At 45.5% G+C, this 18,612-nt stretch overlaps 1 protein-coding gene across 7 annotated transcripts in view; it reads left to right on the top strand.

Moving 5' to 3' along the window:
• Positions 1 to 18,612, top strand: part of LOC104011642 (transmembrane protein 161B) — a 70,065-nt gene that overhangs the window by 25,360 nt on the left and 26,093 nt on the right. For 6 of the 7 annotated variants that reach the window (XM_087760475.1, XM_087760478.1, XM_087760477.1 and 3 more), the window contains one exon: positions 2,427 to 2,507. The exons of the other annotated variant lie outside the window; for it this stretch is intronic. In XM_087760475.1, the coding sequence (XP_087616601.1) occupies positions 2,427 to 2,507 (81 nt within the window). The remainder of the gene's footprint in view (positions 1 to 2,426; positions 2,508 to 18,612) is intronic. 7 annotated transcript variants of the gene reach the window in all.

The following is an 18,612-nucleotide window of genomic DNA, read 5'->3' as shown; positions in this document are numbered from 1 at the left end:
ATGTGGAAACCCCTATTAAACACATTGTGTTCTTTATAGCATTGCCAGCTTGAACTCTTACGTATCGATTATACTAATTTTTAAATTATTTTAAGATGATATCAATGAGCTCTGTGCAAGTGCCTGTTAAACACTTCATTATACCAGCAATCAAACTTCCAAAACTGGGAGTTTCTCCTAAAGCATGCATTGCATTTTTGTCCCACCATTGTTCTTCCTTTCAACCTTCCCATCCCCCACTAAAGTTTAGTTTAGTGTCAAAGACACCAAGCTGAGTGGTGCAGTTGACATGCCTGAGGGAAGGGATGCCATCCAGAGGGACCTGGACAGGCTTGAGGAGTGGGCCCCTGTGAACCTCATGAAGTTCAACAAGGCCAAGTGCAAGGGCCTGCTCCTGGGTCAGGGCAATCCCCAATATCAATGCAGACTGGGGGATGAATAGATTGAGAGCAGCCCTGCAGAGAAGGACTTGGGGGTAGAAAAATTGGACATGAGCCGGCAATGTGTGCTTGCAGCCCAGAAAGCCAATCGTATCCTGGGCTGCATGCAAAGAAGCATGACCAGCAGGTCGAGGGAGGTGAATCTCCCCCTGTACTTCACTCTCGTGAGACCCCATATGGAGTACTGCATCCAGCTCTGGGGTCCCCAGTACAAGACAGACATGGACCTGTTAGAGCAGGTCCAGAGGAGGGCCACGAGAACGATCAGAGGGCTGGAACACCTCTCCTATGAGGAAAGGCTGAGAGAGTTGGGGTTGTTCAGCCTGGAGAAGAGAAGGCTCTGGGGAGACCTTATTGCGGCCTTTCAATATATAAAGGGGGCTTATAGGAAAGATGGAGAGAGACTTTTTACCAGGGCCTGTAGTGCCAGGACAAGGGGCAACGGTTTTAAACTGAAAGAGGGCAGATCTAGCTTGGTCATTAGGAACAATTTTTTTTACAATGAGGGTGGTAAAACACTGGAACAGGTTGCCCAGAGAGGTGGTAGATGCCCCATCTGTGGAAACGTTCAAGGTCAGGTTGGATGGGGTTTTGAGCAACCTGATCTAGTTGAAGATGTGCCTGCCCATGGCAGGGGGGTCGGACTAGATGACCTTTAAAGGTCCCTTCCAACCCAAGCCATTCTATGAGTCTTCTACCTCCTTCCCCCACCCTGAACGGCACAGGGGGATGGGGAATGGGGGTTGCGGTCAGATCATAACAGTTTTGTCTCTGCTGCTCCTTCCTCCTCGCGCTTTTCCCCTTCTCCAGCATGGGGTCCCTACCACGGACTACAGACCTTCAGGAAAATCTGCTTTAGCGTGGGCTCTCCACGGGCTGCAGCTTCCTTCAGGGTACATCCACCTGCTGCGGTTAGGGGTCCTCCACGGGCTGCAATGTGGATATGTGCTCTGGTGTGGACCTCCATGGGCTGCAGGGGGACAACCTGCTTCACCATGGTCTTCACCATGGGCTGCAGGGGAATCTCTGCTCCGGCGCCTGGAGCACTTCCTCCCCCTCTTTCTTCCCTGACCTTGGTGTCTGCAGGATCGTTGCTCTCATTTTTTTTCTCACTTCTCTCTCACAGCTGCTGCACAGCGTTTTTTACCCTTTCTTAAATATGATATCACAGAGACGCTACCAACATTGCTGATTGGCTTGGCTGTGGCCAGTGGCGGGTCCATTTTGGAGCCGGCTGGAACTGGCTCTGTCTGACATGGGGGCAGCTTCTGGTGTCTTCTCACAGATGCCACCCCTGCAGACCTGCCCGCCCCGCTGCCAAAACCTCCCCATGTAAACCCAATGTACAAATATTTTTCTACGCTACGGTTAAATACCTTTAATTTACAAATATCTATGCTTTTGTAAGCTGTGCTGTTCATTTTTTCTTCTTTCTAGTAAGAGTTGAAGATATCACTGTGGTGTTTTTTAGGACAGGAATGTAGATGTTAAGATCTGGTCTGTGTAAGAAAAAATACTGGTTATGGTTATTCCATAATAGCTGCTGCAGATTTTTTAAAATTACTCTTTTTTGAGAAGAGTAGTTATCCTTAATAAAATCATTTAGAACATCATTCTCATAGGTAATTGTAATGATATAGTGACCTTTTTCCAATATAGGTACTGCCTTTTCTGCTGTGGTTGATGACAGCTTGAAAATTTGGTGTTTTAAGAAGCACAAGTGCTTTCACTTGAATGGTGCGTTGATAGTTGCAAACCTTTCTAATTATGAGCACGTGTCTTTTATGCTGAAGAGAATTGAAGTTTATCTGTAATTGATCAGTTGAGACAGTGTTGGTACTTTAACACAAAGGTATTTTGGTTAGGTGCTGCAAAACATGGTTTAATGTGTGTATGTATATGTGACAATATATAGTTTTCTTTTTTAAAAGCACTCTGAATTGCTCATTCTGACATTGTTTTACTTGAGATTTTTTTTTTCTTTAGTTTACAATGGTATCAGCATCCTACTGAAGAAGATCTAAGACTTTTTGCAGGGAAACAAAGAGGCAAGAGCAAAAAAGATAGGTAAAAACTTGTTTTAAGTTTTTGGTGTTTTGGTTTTTTTTAATCCATATAACAACTTTACTGGCAAACTTTTGGTTTTGTGTGAGTCTAAAACTTCTTGCATATGATTGCCCTGCTTGCTTTGATTGCCACAGCTCTGTACTGAACTGTGTTCTTTTGGTTTAGCAGAGAGCTTAGCACGCCCAAATTGTACAGAACTAGGTAATTCACAGTCTCCAAAAGTGATCTGTGACATTGCTAATTTGATGGCAAGAATTTTCTTAATGAATCTATTCATTAAGAAATCTTCATTCATCTCATGAAGACTGAGAATAGGAAATCTTATATACGATTGAAGCTCTTCATCTTGAAGCAAGATGAGAAAGATTTGAGCATATTAGTTGAACACAGGATTACTGTGAGCTGCCACTCTTATGCATCTGTGAAAAAGGTAAATGTGCTCCTGGGATATATTAGGTGAGGTATTTCCAGTAAAGAGAGAGGGAAGTGTTAATCCTGTTGCACAAGGCCACTGATGTAGAACTTTATCTGGATTACTGTGTACAGTTCTGATCACTCATGTTCAAGAAAAATGAATTCAGACTCAAACAGGTGAGGAGAAGGACTGCTAGGATGATCCAGGAAACAGAAAGCCTGGAGGCTAAAAGAGCTTGCCTTGTTTAACCTAGCAAAAAGAGTCCGAGAAGGATAGGATAGCTGTCTATCAATCAACTTAAGCTGGAAACAGATTTCTGATCTTCAGTCATGAAGCTCTGGAACAGCCTCACCAGAAGTGTAATTGGGGCAAGAACCAAGACTGATCTTGAGGTGGTGGAGCTTGCTATGTAATCTATGCAAGATTTCCAAATTGGCTATGTTTAAAACAAATACCCAGTGACTTGCTTTTTGGTGACATAGGTGGTTTCCTTTGGTCTTTTTTTTTTTATTACAATATAAACTGCTCTCTTAAAATTCTTAATATCTAACTTTTGTGTTAATTCATAAACTGTACATATAACCTGTTCATCATAAAATCAAAGCATTTTTTTTTTCAATTTCTTACTTAAGCTACATGGGTAGCAACCTTATTTGCCAAATGTTGGGCTAAAAAATTAAGCCTTTTCTTTAATATATAATGCTTCAATATTTCACGTTTGTCACAATATTCTTTAATATTCAGAAAATCATTTTATCCAAATTTTCTGTAACAAATTTAAGCAAAATAGTTAATAGTATTACAATTTATAACTGTGCATTTAACCAGTGATATTTATTCATATTTAAAATAACTTCAGTTACATAACTATAACTTTAAGTTACATGTTTCACCAATATGAGCCTTTGTCGTGGTTTAACCCCAGCCGGCAACTAAGCACCACGCAGCCGCTCGCTCACTCACTCCCCCCTTGGTGGGACGGGGGAGAGAATCGGAAGGGCAAAAGGGGAAAACTCGTGGGTTGAGATAAGAACAGTTTAATAACTACAGTAAAATAAAAATAGAACAGTAGTAATAGTAATAATAATAATAAAAACAAGTGATAATAGTATGATAGTAATACAAAGCAAGCGATACACTCTACAATTGCTCACCACCCGCCGACCGATGCCCAGCACGTCCCCCAAGCAGCGATCGTTGCCCCTCCCCCGGCCAACTCCCCCCCCCCCCCCCGCTCATATACTGAGCATGACGTCATGTGGTATGGAATAGCCCCTTGGCCAGTCTGGGTCAGCTCTCCTGGCTGTGCCCCCTCCCAGCTTCTTGTGCACCCGGCAGAGCATGGGAAGCTGAAAAGTCCTTGACCAGTGTGAGCGCCACTTAGCAACTACTTAGCAAGAACAAAACATCAGTGTATCATTGACATTGTTCTCATCCTAAACCCAAAACACAGCCCCATACCGGCTACCAAGAAGAAAATTAACTCTATCCCAGCTGAAACCAGGACAGTATCCACCCCTTATTCCATAATATTTACGTCATGCCCAGGTCCCACATTATCCAACACATCCTCATTAACCACCACCCCCTTCCTTTCCTTTGATACAATACACAAGTATCATTCCCTTAGTCTATATGCTATCCCTCTAGAACGTTTGTTGAGTTCGTTTAGTTTATGGCTTTGGGATTCATCTGTCATAACGGTCTTTCTGAGCAGGAGAGATGGTGTGTGGTGTTGGATTGTAGCATGCTGAAGCCAGTTCCAGTTCTATCACCTCTGCACTTCGCTTGGTTTCCTCAGAGTTCATTCTTCATTAATTTGGGTGATTCTTACTGTATACTGTTGATATGTCATATAGTAATCACAGAAGTGATGACATACGGTATTATACAGCAACAAACATTATATAATTCAGTTCATTGGCTATTTTCATCCAAAATCAAGTCTCCTTGAGGTACACATCGGACTTCCCCATTCTCCCACATCACCCACCAAGTGCACCCAGGTCCCTGAGCAAAAGCAATCCCATGAATGCGTTTACCTTTGCCTAAGGCGGGAGTAACCCAGACTGTCCTCCCCAGCATATTTTTTATGTGCACTACAGGGACTTTATCCCCTTCTACAGTATGTAAAAGTCTTGATTGGACAGGGCCAGCTCGATTGGCAGATCCCCTAGTGTTGACTAAGCAGGTGGCCTTTGCTAAATGTGTATCCCAATGTTTGAATGTCCCACCATCCATTGCTCTCAGTGTAGTCTTTAACAGTCCATTGTATCGTTCGATTTTCCCAGAGGCTGGTGCGTGATAGGGGATGTGATATACCCACTCAATGCCATGCTCTTTGGCCCAGGTGTCTATGAGGCTGTTTCAGAAATGAGTCCTGTTTCCTGACTCAATTCTTTCTGGGGTGCCATGTCGCCACAGGACTTCCTTTTAAAGGCCCAGGATAGTGTTCCGGGCAGTGGCATGGGGCGGAGGATATGTTTCCAGCTATCCGGTGGTTGCTTTCACCATTGTAAGCACATGGCGCTTGCCTTGGTGGGTTTGTGGAAGTGTGATACAATCAATCTGCCAGGCCTCCCCATGTTTATATTTCAGCCATCGTCCTCCATACCAGAGAGGCTTGAACCGCTTGGCTTGCTTGATTGCAGCACATGTTTTGCATTCATGGATAACCTGTGCAATAGTGTCCATGGTCAGGTCCACCCCTCGATCACGAGCCCATCTATATGTTGCGTCTCTTCCTTGATGGCCTGAGGTGTCATGGGCCCACCAAGCTATAAACAATCCACCCTCATGTTGCCAGTCCAGATCCACCTGAGCCACTTCAATCTTAGCAGCCTGATCCACCTGCTGATTGTTTTGATGTTCTTCAGTGGCCTGACTCTTGGGTATGTGAGCATCTATGTGACGTACTTTTACAACCAGGTTCTCTATCCGGGCGGCAATATCTTGCCACAATGCGGCAGCCCAGATGGGTTTGCCTCTGTGCTGCCAGTTGCTCTGCTTCCATTGCTGTAACCACCCCCACAGAGCATTTGCCACCATCCATGAGTCAGTATAGAGATAGAGCTCTGGCCACTTTTCTCGTTCAGCAATATCCAAAGCCAGCTGGATGTCTTTCACCTCTGCAAACTGACTCGATTCACCTTCTCCTTCAGCAGTTTCTGCAACTTGTCGTGCAGGACTCCATACAGCAGCTTTCCACCTCCGATGCTTCCCCACAAGACGACAGGACCCATCAGGGAACAGGGCATATTGCTTCTCATTTTCTGGCAGTTTATTACACGGTGGGGCCTCCTCGGCATATGTCACCTCCTCCTCTGGTGATATTCCAAAATCTTTGCTTTCTGGCCAGTCCATGATCACTTCCAAGATTCCTGGGCGACTGGGGTTTCCTATTCGAGCCCATTGGGTGATGAGTGCGACCCACTTACTCCATGTAGCATCAGTTGCATGATGTGTAGAGGGGACCCTCCCTTTGAACATCCAGCCCAGCATCGGCAGCCGGGGTGCCAGGAGGAGCTGTGCTTCAGTACCAACCACTTCCGAAGCAGCTTGAACCCCTTCATATGCTGCCAATATCTCTTTTTCAGTTGGAGTATAGCTGGCCTCAGATCCTCTGTATCCCTGACTCCAAAACCCCAGAGGTCGACCTCGAGTCTCCCCTGGTGCTTTCTGCCAGAGGCTCCAGGTAGGGCCGTTCTCCCTGGCTGCAGTGTAGAGCATATTTTTTACATCTTGTCCTGCCCGGAGTGGCCCAAGGGCTACTGCATGAACTATCTCCCGTTTAATTTGTTCAAAGGCTTGTCGTTGCTCAGGGCCCCATTTGAAATTGTTCTTCTTCCGGGTCACTTGATAGAGAGGCCTTACGATCAGACTGTAATTTGGAATATGCATTCTCCAAAAACCCACAATGCCCAAGAAAGCTTGTGCTTCCTTTTTGCTGGTTGGTGGAGACATGGCTGTGATTTTGTTGATTACATCCATTGGGATCTGATGACGTCCATCTTGCCATTTTATTCCTAAGAACTGGATCTCCTGTGCAGGTCCCTTGACCTTACTTTGTTTTATGGCAAAGCCAGCCTCCAGAAGGATTTGGACTATTTGCTTCCCTTTCTCAAAACCTTCTGCTGCTGTGTTGCCCCACACGATGATGTCATGAATGTATTGCAGGTGTTCCGGAGCCCCACCCTGTTCCAATGCAATCTGGATCAGTCCATGGCAAATGGTAGGGCTGTGTTTCCACCCCTGGGGCAGTCGATTCCAGGTGTACTGGGCGCCCCTCCAAGTGAAAGCAAAGTGTGGCCTGCACTCTGCTGCCAAAGGGATTGAGAAAAAGGCATTAGCTATATCAGTGGTGGCATACCTCTTGGCTGCCTTTGACTCCAATTCATATTGAAGTTCTAACACGTCCGGCACGGCAGCACTCAGAGGCGGCGTGACTTCATTGAGGCCCCGATAGTCTACTGTTAGTCTCCGCTCTCCATTAGACTTTCACACTGGCCATATGGGACTGTTAAAGGGTGAGTGAGTCTTGCTGACCACTCCTTGGCTCTCCAGTCGACGAATCAACTTATGGATGGGAATCAGGGAGTCTCTGTTGGTGCGATATTGCCACCGATGCACTGTTGTGGTAGCAATTGGTACCTGTTGTTCTTTGACCCTCAGCAACCCCACAATAGAAGGGTCCTTCGAGAGACCGGGCAGGGTAGACAGCTGTTTCATTTCCTCCGTCTCCAAGGCAGCTATACCGAAAGCCCACTGATACCCTTTTGGGTCCTTGAAATACCCTCTCCTGAGGTCGTCTATGCCAAGGATGCATGGAGCCTCTGGGCCAGTCACAATGGGGTGCTTCTGCCACTCATTCCCTGTTAGGCTCACTTCAGCCTCCAATGCAGTCAGCTCTTGGGATCCCCCTGTCGCTCCAGAAATACAGATGGGTTCTGCCCCTTTATAGCTTGATGGCATGAGGGTACACTGTGCACCGGTGTCTACTAAAGCCTTCTACTCCTGTGGGGCTGATGTGCCAGGCCATCGAATCCACACAGTCCAGTACACCCGGTTGTCCCTCTCCTCCACCTGGCTGGAGGCAGGGCCCCTCTAGTCCCGGTCATAGCATTCATTACTCACTTCTTGTAAATGCGAGTCAAAAATCCCTTTATTAAGATCAGAAACAAAATCAGCCCTTCTACCCTGTCTGGGGAACTGCTCGCTGGAAACTGGAGCCGCAACTCTCCTGGGAGAACCACCTTTTGTGATTGTTTTTCCTTGCAACTCACGTACCCGTGCCTCTAGGGTCGAGGTAGATTATTTTCCATCCCACTTCCTCATGTCCTCTCCGTGGTCACACAGCTAAAACCACAGGGTGCCCCGTGGTGTGTATCCACTATATCCTCTCTCTTGAACAGAGGGATGCTTACTCCCGATGGCTGAGATACTGGTCCGTACAGGTGAGGAGTAGGATATATCCTCTTCGAGTTGCTGGAACTCCCGGGACAGTTTCTCCACAGCTGAGACGCAGGCCTGTAGGGAGGAAGAGAGACTTTCCTCGTATTGTCGGAGTTGGCCAGCCAATTCGTCCACCGTTGGTCCCTCTCCCTCTTTCCATGTCATTATTGCCAATGAGTTTGCGTTTGATGATGGTGCGCTCCGTACAAACTTCCGCCACATGGGTCATGTGCATTGGACTTCGTCTGGATCTTTGGATAACTGCTCGTTGTCCAGGTCATTATAAATCACCTCCAGCACAGCTAATTCCCTCAGGTACTGGAGACCTCTCTCCATGGTGGTCCACTTGCCTGGGTGACATATAACATCTTCCTTGAAGGGATACCTTTCCTTCACACCTGACAGGAGTCGCCTCCAGAGGCTGAGGGCTTGTGCCCCTTTTCCAATCGCTTTGTCAATGCCCCCTTCCCTAGAAAGGGATCCCAGCTGCTTGGCTTCCCTACCCTCTAAATCCAGGCTACTGGCCCCATTATCCCAGCATCGGAGCAGCCAGGTGATGATGTGCTCGCCTGGACAACGACTGAAATCTTTTCGCATATCTCGCAGCTCACTCAGGGACAGGGATCGGGTGGTTACCATCTCATTTATGGGTTCTGCCTCTTCCTCCTCCTGTTCTCCTGATGGCCCTGGCTCATCATCAGCCCTTACTAAACGAGCTGATTTCCTTGTGTATTTTTTCTTCTGTACAGGGGCAAGTGACACTGGCACGGGTTGGTTCTCTGGTTCAGCCGCAGCGCCTATCGCGGGGGCTGGCGCAGCCGCAGTGCCTGTGGCAGGGGCTGGCGCAGCCACGGGGGCCGGCGCAGCCACGGGGGCCGACACAGCCACGGGGGCCGTCATTTTGTCGTCCGATCCAGAGACCTTCTCTTTCTCTTGAGGGTACTGAATAGTGTTGAATAGAGCTTGGTAGGCATGGGCCAGGCCCCAGCACGTTGCAGTGATCTGTGTCTCTCTGGAGTTGCCAGGGTGACAACATACTTTTTCCGAATACTTTACTAGTTTTTCAGGATTCTGCGCTTGTTTGGGGGTGAAGTTCCAAAACACTGGAGGTGCCCATTTTCCTAGATACTTGCCCATACTCTCCCACACACCCTGCCACTCATAACTATCCAGCCTTGGAGGATGATATTCTTGAGCTGCTTATTAACCTTAGGTAAAACTGAAACAAAATTCCCAAGAACTATCAATGGATATATCTTAACTACCCAAGGATGCTCAAGATAATGAAAAGTTGTTGTAATGAAGGAGGAAACATCATAGAAGAAAGCAACAAAGGTGCCATCCTGTATTTCCTCCATAAAAAAACTCTCAGAAGAAGAGGTATAATTGCTAATTGTCTCCATGAGGTGGTACCCGAAGTACAGTAATGGCTTCACTACAGAACCCAAATACCACATAGCACTCAAGGACAGTGTTTTAATAACCAATCTTCCAGGCAACACATCACTCATTACGGCAAAGCACAGCAAACTGAAAAAACCCACACCGATCTTCAACATGCACAGCAAAAACAAGAGTATGGTGCAGATCAGGTGGACTAGTACCGAGAACAGATGAATCAATATTACGACCGATAACCGTTAACAGATACAAATTCCTTAATACACTCTAGTTAATCTGTTATTATCTCAAACCCTTTGTGCCCCACGTTGGGCGCCAAAAAGGACTGTCGTGGTTTAACCCCAGCCGGCAACTAAGCACCACGCAGCCGCTCGCTCACTCACTCCCCCCTTGGTGGGACGGGGGAGAGAATCGGAAGGGCAAAAGGGGAAAACTCGTGGGTTGAGATAAGAACAGTTTAATAACTACAGTAAAATAAAAATAGAACAGTAGTAATAGTAATAATAATAATAAAAACAAGTGATAATAGTACGATAGTAATACAAAGCAAGCGATACACTCTACAATTGCTCACCACCCGCCGACCGATGCCCAGCACGTCCCCCAAGCAGCGATCGTTGCCCCTCCCCCGGCCAACTCCCCCCCCCCCCCCCCGCTCATATACTGAGCATGACGTCATGTGGTATGGAATAGCCCCTTGGCCAGTCTGGGTCAGCTCTCCTGGCTGTGCCCCCTCCCAGCTTCTTGTGCACCCGGCAGAGCATGGGAAGCTGAAAAGTCCTTGACCAGTGTGAGCGCCACTTAGCAACTACTTAGCAAGAACAAAACATCAGTGTATCATCGACATTGTTCTCATCCTAAACCCAAAACACAGCCCCATACCGGCTACCAAGAAGAAAATTAACTCTATCCCAGCTGAAACCAGGACAGCCTTAAACAGGAAAACACAATTGCATTGCCAAATAATAATTGCACTTTACACCGAATGCCTTTCCTCAACCTTGGCAATCTTCTGCTATCCAAAGCATGCCTATTCTCACTTTTGCCAGATCAATCGTATGCTCTCTGCTGTGTGGAAGTATGGCATGTTAACGTGTACTTGCATATGAACTTAAATTTTGTACTCTTGGAAAAATTTACTGTGAAGCTTGGTAGAAAACTGTATCACATTTCACCTATTTGTATTAAGTCCTTTTTCACCTGTTAAACTTCTGCATGCAATGTTTCAAATGTGGTGCTACATTTTCATGTCTACACACTCAAATTCTGTTGGTGTAATTTAATTATTATGATTGGTGTATTTATCATAGTACATTAATATCTAACCAAGAAAATACAGTTTTAATACGTGTATGTAGTTGTTTGCAATAAGGTAAATTTTATTGACAGATGGATATGAAACTTCAGAGGGAATCAGGATGGTAATGTGGAGACTTAAATGCTGCTTTCTTTACTTTGCTATTGTAACAATAGGATGCATAATAACCTTAATTTTCAGTCAGTGGATATACCTCTCTCTTCTCTGAAGAAGCTGCTTGTCAGGGCAGGCCCAAGACAAGAGACAGAGACCTAAGATTCGAAGGCTCTTGCAGGCAGTAGCTTGGAGAGGCTGAGCTCTGCCTGCTAGCCAGTTTTATCAGCTCTCCTGATAACACAACAATGGCAGCTGAAGACTTAATATTTACAGAAGATCATCTCCTTTGAACGGATACCTATGTAACCCTGACACTATCTCCCCCCTTCACCCAGGGTGTGCCCCCACATCCTCCAGTGGACCAAACTTAGCAGGATAAGGGACGCCCAGGAACCTCTGATACAAAAATTCACGGATGCTTCTCCTCACAGTCCGAATCTCCCCAAGGGACAAACGGAGTATTCAGAGAGTCCCTGAAATGAAACTCAATAGCAACGAAGTCACTATTAAGCAGGTATCCTTTATTGCAGCGCTGGGCAGCACTGGGGATTCTCCACCATAAGTGCTCCTCCGATTTGGTAGACTTTCAGGGATTATATACTATAAAGTCCTACATATTCACAGGATTTCCGAGAATTCATTTACATAAACACGAGATTTTCCTGGAACTTATTAACATATGCAAATGTCCGATCCGCATGCGCAGTCGTCTCCCGTGGTGGTCTTCAGGCGGTCTTTGGGGGTCTTCAGATGAAGGCTCGTAGTCTTCTTCACTGATTGACCTTTGCTTCTGCGCAAACTCAGTCCTAGGATCACGTAAACGGTGTCCTTCAAGGCTGCTGTTGTCATTCTTCTGTGACTTCCTATCTTCCGCGCATTTGTTCTCCCAAGGCCCAGTTGTCTGAGATGGGATTATCCCGGAGCCCCCTTATCTTACAACCATTCTAACTACTCCCTAAATCACAAAGGCCTTTCTTTTGTTTAGTTAAGTGACTAAGATATTTAAATTATCCTCCTTGCCCCTAGGCTTCAATTCTTTCAGGAGGCATTTTGATGCAGTGGCTTTGTCTATCTTGGCTTTAACCCTTTCATTCCCCTTTTCTTTAAACTTTGTAAATTTCTTTACAAAGGTCTTAAGTTTTCATATTTTATCACCTTAGGCAAGGCCCAAATTCTCATAGCCAATTTCTTCAGCTTATAGCACAAAGGGCAATTGACAACTGTTAGTATAATAACAAACACCAATAATATCAAGAGTGGGTGGACTAGAACATTCAAAGTTTTCTCTGCAGAGGGTGAGTATCCCAAAAAGATATCCCACCAATGATGGGCGGTATCATCTTTAATTTGACTAGACTGTCCAACAAGTTTGTCCTTAGTTATTACTGTTTTAATGATGGACTCAGCTAGTGTCTTATTTCGTTTCTTTAAATGTTCTCTGAGTTCCTGAGATTGGTTCAAGATTTTGTTTAATTTTTCCAGAGATATGCTTGCACGACCTATATTTCAGCCAAAACATTGCCACTTGTTCTTCTGTATATGCGAACACATAAAGGGAGTGATTAGGTGATATTCTTCAACTACCAATCAGTTATTAGTCACTAAACACACACGTCTGGCATTAATTTCTACAAACATTTCAAACGCATCAGGAGACAGGATTATCCATTTGCAATTGTTAACAGAATGTTCTAATAAGCATGGTTCATAAAATTGAGATTGTTGTCCACATAAGATACCCTCAGAGGTGGTTTCACCAAGATCTAAATCATATGTTCGTCTCAGGTAGTGGCAAAGATTTTTCAGGAATTATACTTAATACCTCACCTTGTTCCGCAGCTCATCTTGCCTCGTAATCAGCCAATTTATTTCCCACTTCCCTGTCAGTGTTACCTTTCTGATGCCCTTTGCAGTGCATAATCGCCACTGCTGACAGAAGTTGTACAGCATCTAAAAGTCGCAAAATTATATCAGCATGTTTTATACCTTTCCCTTGAGCAGTCAAGAGTCCTCGTTCCTTCCAAATTGCTCCACGGGCATGGACTACACCAAAGGCATATTTTGAATCCGTCCAAATATTTACTCGCAGCCCCCTGTTCCATCAAAACTGCTTGATATTTCAAGAATCTTGATGGTGAAAGCCAGTGTCCCCCTTTTTGTTCTAAAACGGAGGTTACAGTGTGGGAAGTGTGCACAATCATCGTTTGTCCCAAAGCAAATTTTCGAGCTTCTTGGATAATCAAAACAACGGCGGCCACTGCCCGAAGGCATCCCGGCCATCCTTTGCTTACTTCATCCAATTGTTTAGAGAAGTATGCTACAGCTCGTTTATAAGGACCCAGCTTCTGGGCCAGAATTCCCAGAGCCACTCCTTGCCTTTCATACGAGAACAGGCAGAAAGGTTTCGTTACATCTGGTAGGCCCAAAGCTGGACCCTTCATTAGCTCCAGTTTCACTTCCTTGAATGCCCTCTTAGCTTCATCAGTCCATATTAATTGTGTCTGGCTATTTTTCAACAGTTCATATAGAGGTTTAACCAAAAGTCCATAATTATAGATCCATAATCGGCACCAACCTGTCATTCCCAAAAAGGTTCAAAGCTCTTTTACCGTGGTCGGTTCTGGAGTTCTGCAGATAGCTTCCTTTCGGTCATTCCCGAGCTGTCTTTGTCCCTTAGAAATCACGAATCCCAGGTATATTACTTCCTTCTTCAGGATTTGGGCTTTCTGTAATGAGACTCAATAACCACTTAATCCCAGAAAATTCAACAAGCTCACAGTCCATTCCTTACACTCTTCATCCTTTTCTGTGGCTATTAAGATATCATCCACATATTGCAAAAGAATCCCATTTCCTGGGGGCCTCTCCCAGGTCTCTAATTCCTTAGCTAATTGATTTCCAGAAATGGTAGGGCTGTTTTTAAATCCTTGGGGTAACACTGTCCGGGTCAGTTGGGTTTTTCGTCCTGTATCAGGGTTTTCCCATTCAAAGGCAAATAAATTGCGGCTTTCTGGAGCCAAGGTAAGGCAAAAGAATGCACCCTTTAAATCTAATACAGTAAACCATTCATAGGTTTCCTTTAAACTAGTCAGCAGAGTATATGGGTTTGCCACTACCGGATACAAATCTTCAACTATTTGATTTATTGCCCGCAAATCTTGCACCAATCGATAAGTTTTGCCATCAGGCTTTTTGACAGGCAGAATGGGAATGTTATATTCTGAAGAGCATTCAATTAATAGTCCAAATTTTATAAACTCTTCTATAATACTTCTTACCCCTCGCCTATCTTCCAATTCCAAGGGGTATTGTTTTACCTTAACAGGTCGTGCCCCTTCTTTGAGTTAACAACAACCAATTCAGCATTTTTAGCCTTTCCAGGTATTCCTGAGGCCCACGCTCCTGCATATACCTGGTCTTTTATTTCTTGTGTAATTTCTTCTTCTCTAATTTGGGGTTCAATAAGAACCTAACTTAAAATTTCAATGTGATTTTTGTCTGGTATTTTAAATTCAATTTTCCCATTTCTAAATTTTATTTCGGCATTTAGTTGTTCTAATAGGTCCCTTCCCAGTAATGGTCTAGGAGCCTCAGGCAGGTAGAGAAATTTGTGAATCCCCATACTCTTCCCAATTCTAAATTTCAATGGTCTCAAGAAAAAAGCTTTTTCAACCTGCCCGGTTGCTCCCACAACATTAACATTTTGTTTACTTATAGGTAACAAGGTTTGATTCAATACAGAGAATGTGGCTAACGCAGCCACTATCTCCTTTCCCAGTTTCCTTCTGTCCTCCCCCTCCCCATTCCGATATACTCTCCACACTTCCTCCAGCAGCTTCTCTAAATTCCTTATATCTGGTCCCTTAAGTTTCTGAAGTTCTTTCTGGTATCATTAGTGGATTGTCCCAGAAACAGAGATACCAGCTGCTGTGTGGCAGCTTCTGACTAGTAGTAAATCTTGTCACAGCAGCCCGTAAGCGATCCAAAAACTCCGTGGGCGTTTCAGTCTGCCCCTGCTTGATAGCATACAGAGCAGACCAGTTAACCGCCTTTGGGATCGCATGTTCTATTCCCAATTTGATCCAGGTTCGGTATTGTTGCAACAAATGGTACTGAGCTGGATCATTAGGGTCCCAACCCGGGTCCCTGGAGAGCACATGATCTTCGGCTGTGCCCTGTAAAACTCGTCCCTCAATCTGTGTTTCTACATGAGCTCGGGCTGCCTTTAATACAAGCTGCTTCTCGGTTTCAGTCATAGCATCTAGCATAAGATCCACATCTTTCCAATCCAGGTCCAAATTCTTAGTAATCCACTCAAACCTTTTCGCAACCCCACTTGGGTCCTCCCTATACCTCTTAACTGCATCCTTCCACTTATCCACATCATCCATCTGGAAAGGCACTTTTCTTCTGCCGTTCTGGGTTTCTCTTTCACCTTCAAACACCTCTGTCCAATACTACATGCTGAACAACATCGCTTCAACTTCCCTAACTCTTTCTGATTTTCCTTTTCCAAAGCCAACACCATGGGATCTTGGGGAGCAAAATTAAAACCACAATCTTTCTGCCACTCAGGCTGATTTCGGAGGGTGAAAAACATATCCGCATACATAGCTTCGTCCCATTTTCCCTCCCTCCTTAAAAAAATAACAGGAGTTGCAGCAAGGCATTATACTTCAGAGTCCCATTCAAAGGCCACTTTTCTTCATTATCCAATTTATACAATGGCCATCACTGATTACAATACTTAATTAGAGTTTTCTTATTCACATTTCCTCCAGGAGGACCCCCTATGTCCTTCCAGTGATATAAAATGCAACCTAATGGAGATTTCTTTGGTATCTCTTTACTTTGTTGTGACCCTCCCATTTTTTTGGTCCCAGTTCTCTCCTGTATTCCCGCAGTATCTTAACAGTTAGTTCCACGGTCCACACTTCACCACTTAGAGGGTTACAGAATTACTGTTTTACATCCATACAACCTTTTTCTTTCGCTTCGTCCGTCTCCGGCCGTTTCCCTCGCGGGACAACGAAACCGCGGATCAGGACTCCGCACTCGCTTCATACTAAGAGTACGTCTCATTCACACACGCGCAGGACAGTATAGACACTTTTGACAACAAAAACGCTCGCATACCAATACAATGAACAAAAATCCCAAAAGCAAACACAGAGCAACTACTTGTCCTTATAACATTCCAAACACAATCCCAAAATCAAATAACCGAGTTCCAAAGCCAAGATCCGATATACCCAAATGCAAGCGTTCCAAATGAGCACCGAAGTGCTCCCAAGTGTATACCTTTAAGGCGCTAGCAGCCCGGTATACTCCACCCAGCGTGAACCACTCACGGCTTACAGGGATTTCTGACAAATGACTAGTCCCAACCCAAATTTAAGAAAGAATACCTTTTTCCGAAGACGGTCCTTGTCTGCTCCCGCAGCGATCCGACTGAGGCAAGGAGTCCCTCCGGAAATTTTCCGGGGGTACCCTAGGGAGTCCCGTTCTCAACGGGTCCTGCAGCCGAGCAGAGAGGGTCCCACCTGGGGTGCCAAAACTGATACAAAAATTCACGGATGCTTCTCCTCACAGTCCGAATCTCCCCAAGGGACAAACGGAGTATTCAGAGAGTCCCTGAAATGAAACTCAATAGCAACGAAGTCACTATTAAGCAGGTATCCTTTATTGCAGCGCTGGGCAGCACTGGGGATTCTCCACCATAAGTGCTCCTCCGATTTGGTAGACTTTCAGGGATTATATACTATAAAGTCCTACATATTCACAGGATTTCCGAGAATTCATTTACATAAACACGAGATTTTCCTGGAACTTATTAACATATGCAAATGTCCGATCCGCATGCGCAGTCGTCTCCCGTGGTGGTCTTCAGGCGGTCTTTGGGGGTCTTCAGATGAAGGCTCGTAGTCTTCTTCACTGATTGACCTTTGCTTCTGCGCAAACTCAGTCCTAGGATCACGTAAACGGTGTCCTTCAAGGCTGCTGTTGTCATTCTTCTGTGACTTCCTATCTTCCGCGCATTTGTTCTCCCAAGGCCCAGTTGTCTGAGATGGGATTATCCCGGAGCCCCCTTATCTTACAACCATTCTAACTACTCCCTAAATCACAAAGGCCTTTCTTTTGTTTAGTTAAGTGACTAAGATATTTAAATATCCTCCTTGCCCCTAGGCTTCAATTCTTTCAGGAGGCATTTTGATGCAGTGGCTTTGTCTATCTTGGCTTTAACCCTTTCAGGATTTTATACAGGCCCAGGTGTAGTGTTCGTTACATATCAAGGTTATACCGGCGGATCTCCAGCCGACCCGGGCTGGGGAAGGAACAGTCAGCACACACAGTGGTGGTGTTCAGCTTCCTCGTTTATTGCGCAGTAGTTTACCTTTATACTCTCAGCAGTAGGCGTGTTATGTTATAAGGGGCGGAGACAAGGGAGGGTCGACCCTTAACTCTTTCTGTACAGCGCGTGATCTTCCGGTCGCCAGCCCTTATCTTTACTACACCCAGGTAACGGTGGTCCAACTTAGAAGAAGGATGCACAGAACAAACATGTTCACTGGACAACCAAACATAGTCCCCAACCACAGAGTCCGGCGCTGGTCGCCAATGACTATCTGCATAGTGTTTGTAAGCAGCCTTTGCTTTTTCCAGCTGCTCTTGAAGAACCAAATGCATATACTGCAACCGCTCAAGGGAGTCCTCAGGAGAAAACCCCTGGACAGCCACTGGAGTAGCTGGGTGGTCACAGGGATGAAAACCGTACTGTGCGTAAAAAGGGGTCTGCTGCGTGGAAGAGTGGACACTGCTGTTATGTGCAAATTCTGCCAACAGTAACAGAGAGACCCAGTCATCTTGATGTTTATTAATATAACAGTGGAGATACTGCTCCAGGATCTGGTTTACCTGCTCCATCTGACCATTAGACTGTGGGTGATAAAGGGTGGAAAGACGGAGTTGGACCCCCAGCAGGCACATAAGCTGCCTCAAGAACTGGGCAGTAAACTGGGCCCCTTCATCTGTCACCACGCTATCCGGCAGACCATGACAGTGAAGCAGTAGCTGCAAAACCAAGTGTGCAGTCTGAGGGGCCATGGGCAGCCTCTTTAGTGGAACAAAAATAGCCACCTTTGTAAACAAGTCCACCACCGCAAGCACCGCTTGCTGTATGCCCCCGAGACACAGGCAAGTCCACAATAAAATCCATTGAAATAATTTGCCATGGCCACTCAGGAGTTTGTAAGGGTTGTAATAGTCCCCGTAGCCTCTACATCAGTCTCTTGGCCCTGGCATGGACATCGCAAGTCTGAACGTAGCTTGCAATATCAGCATGCACCATAGGCCACCAGTAGCTCTGTGTGACTTGATGCAGTCTTCTGATGACCACCGTGCCCTGCTGTCAGTGTGCCATGACA

The sequence above is a fragment of the Nipponia nippon genome, unplaced genomic scaffold (assembly GCF_047370975.1).
Source record: "Nipponia nippon isolate SJK-2023a ecotype South Korea unplaced genomic scaffold, ASM4737097v1 scaffold_22, whole genome shotgun sequence".
In the NCBI taxonomy this organism is placed as follows: Eukaryota; Metazoa; Chordata; class Aves; order Pelecaniformes; family Threskiornithidae; genus Nipponia; species Nipponia nippon.
The sequence above is the reverse complement of the archived record's forward strand: the minus strand, read 5'-3'. Positions and strand labels throughout refer to the sequence as shown.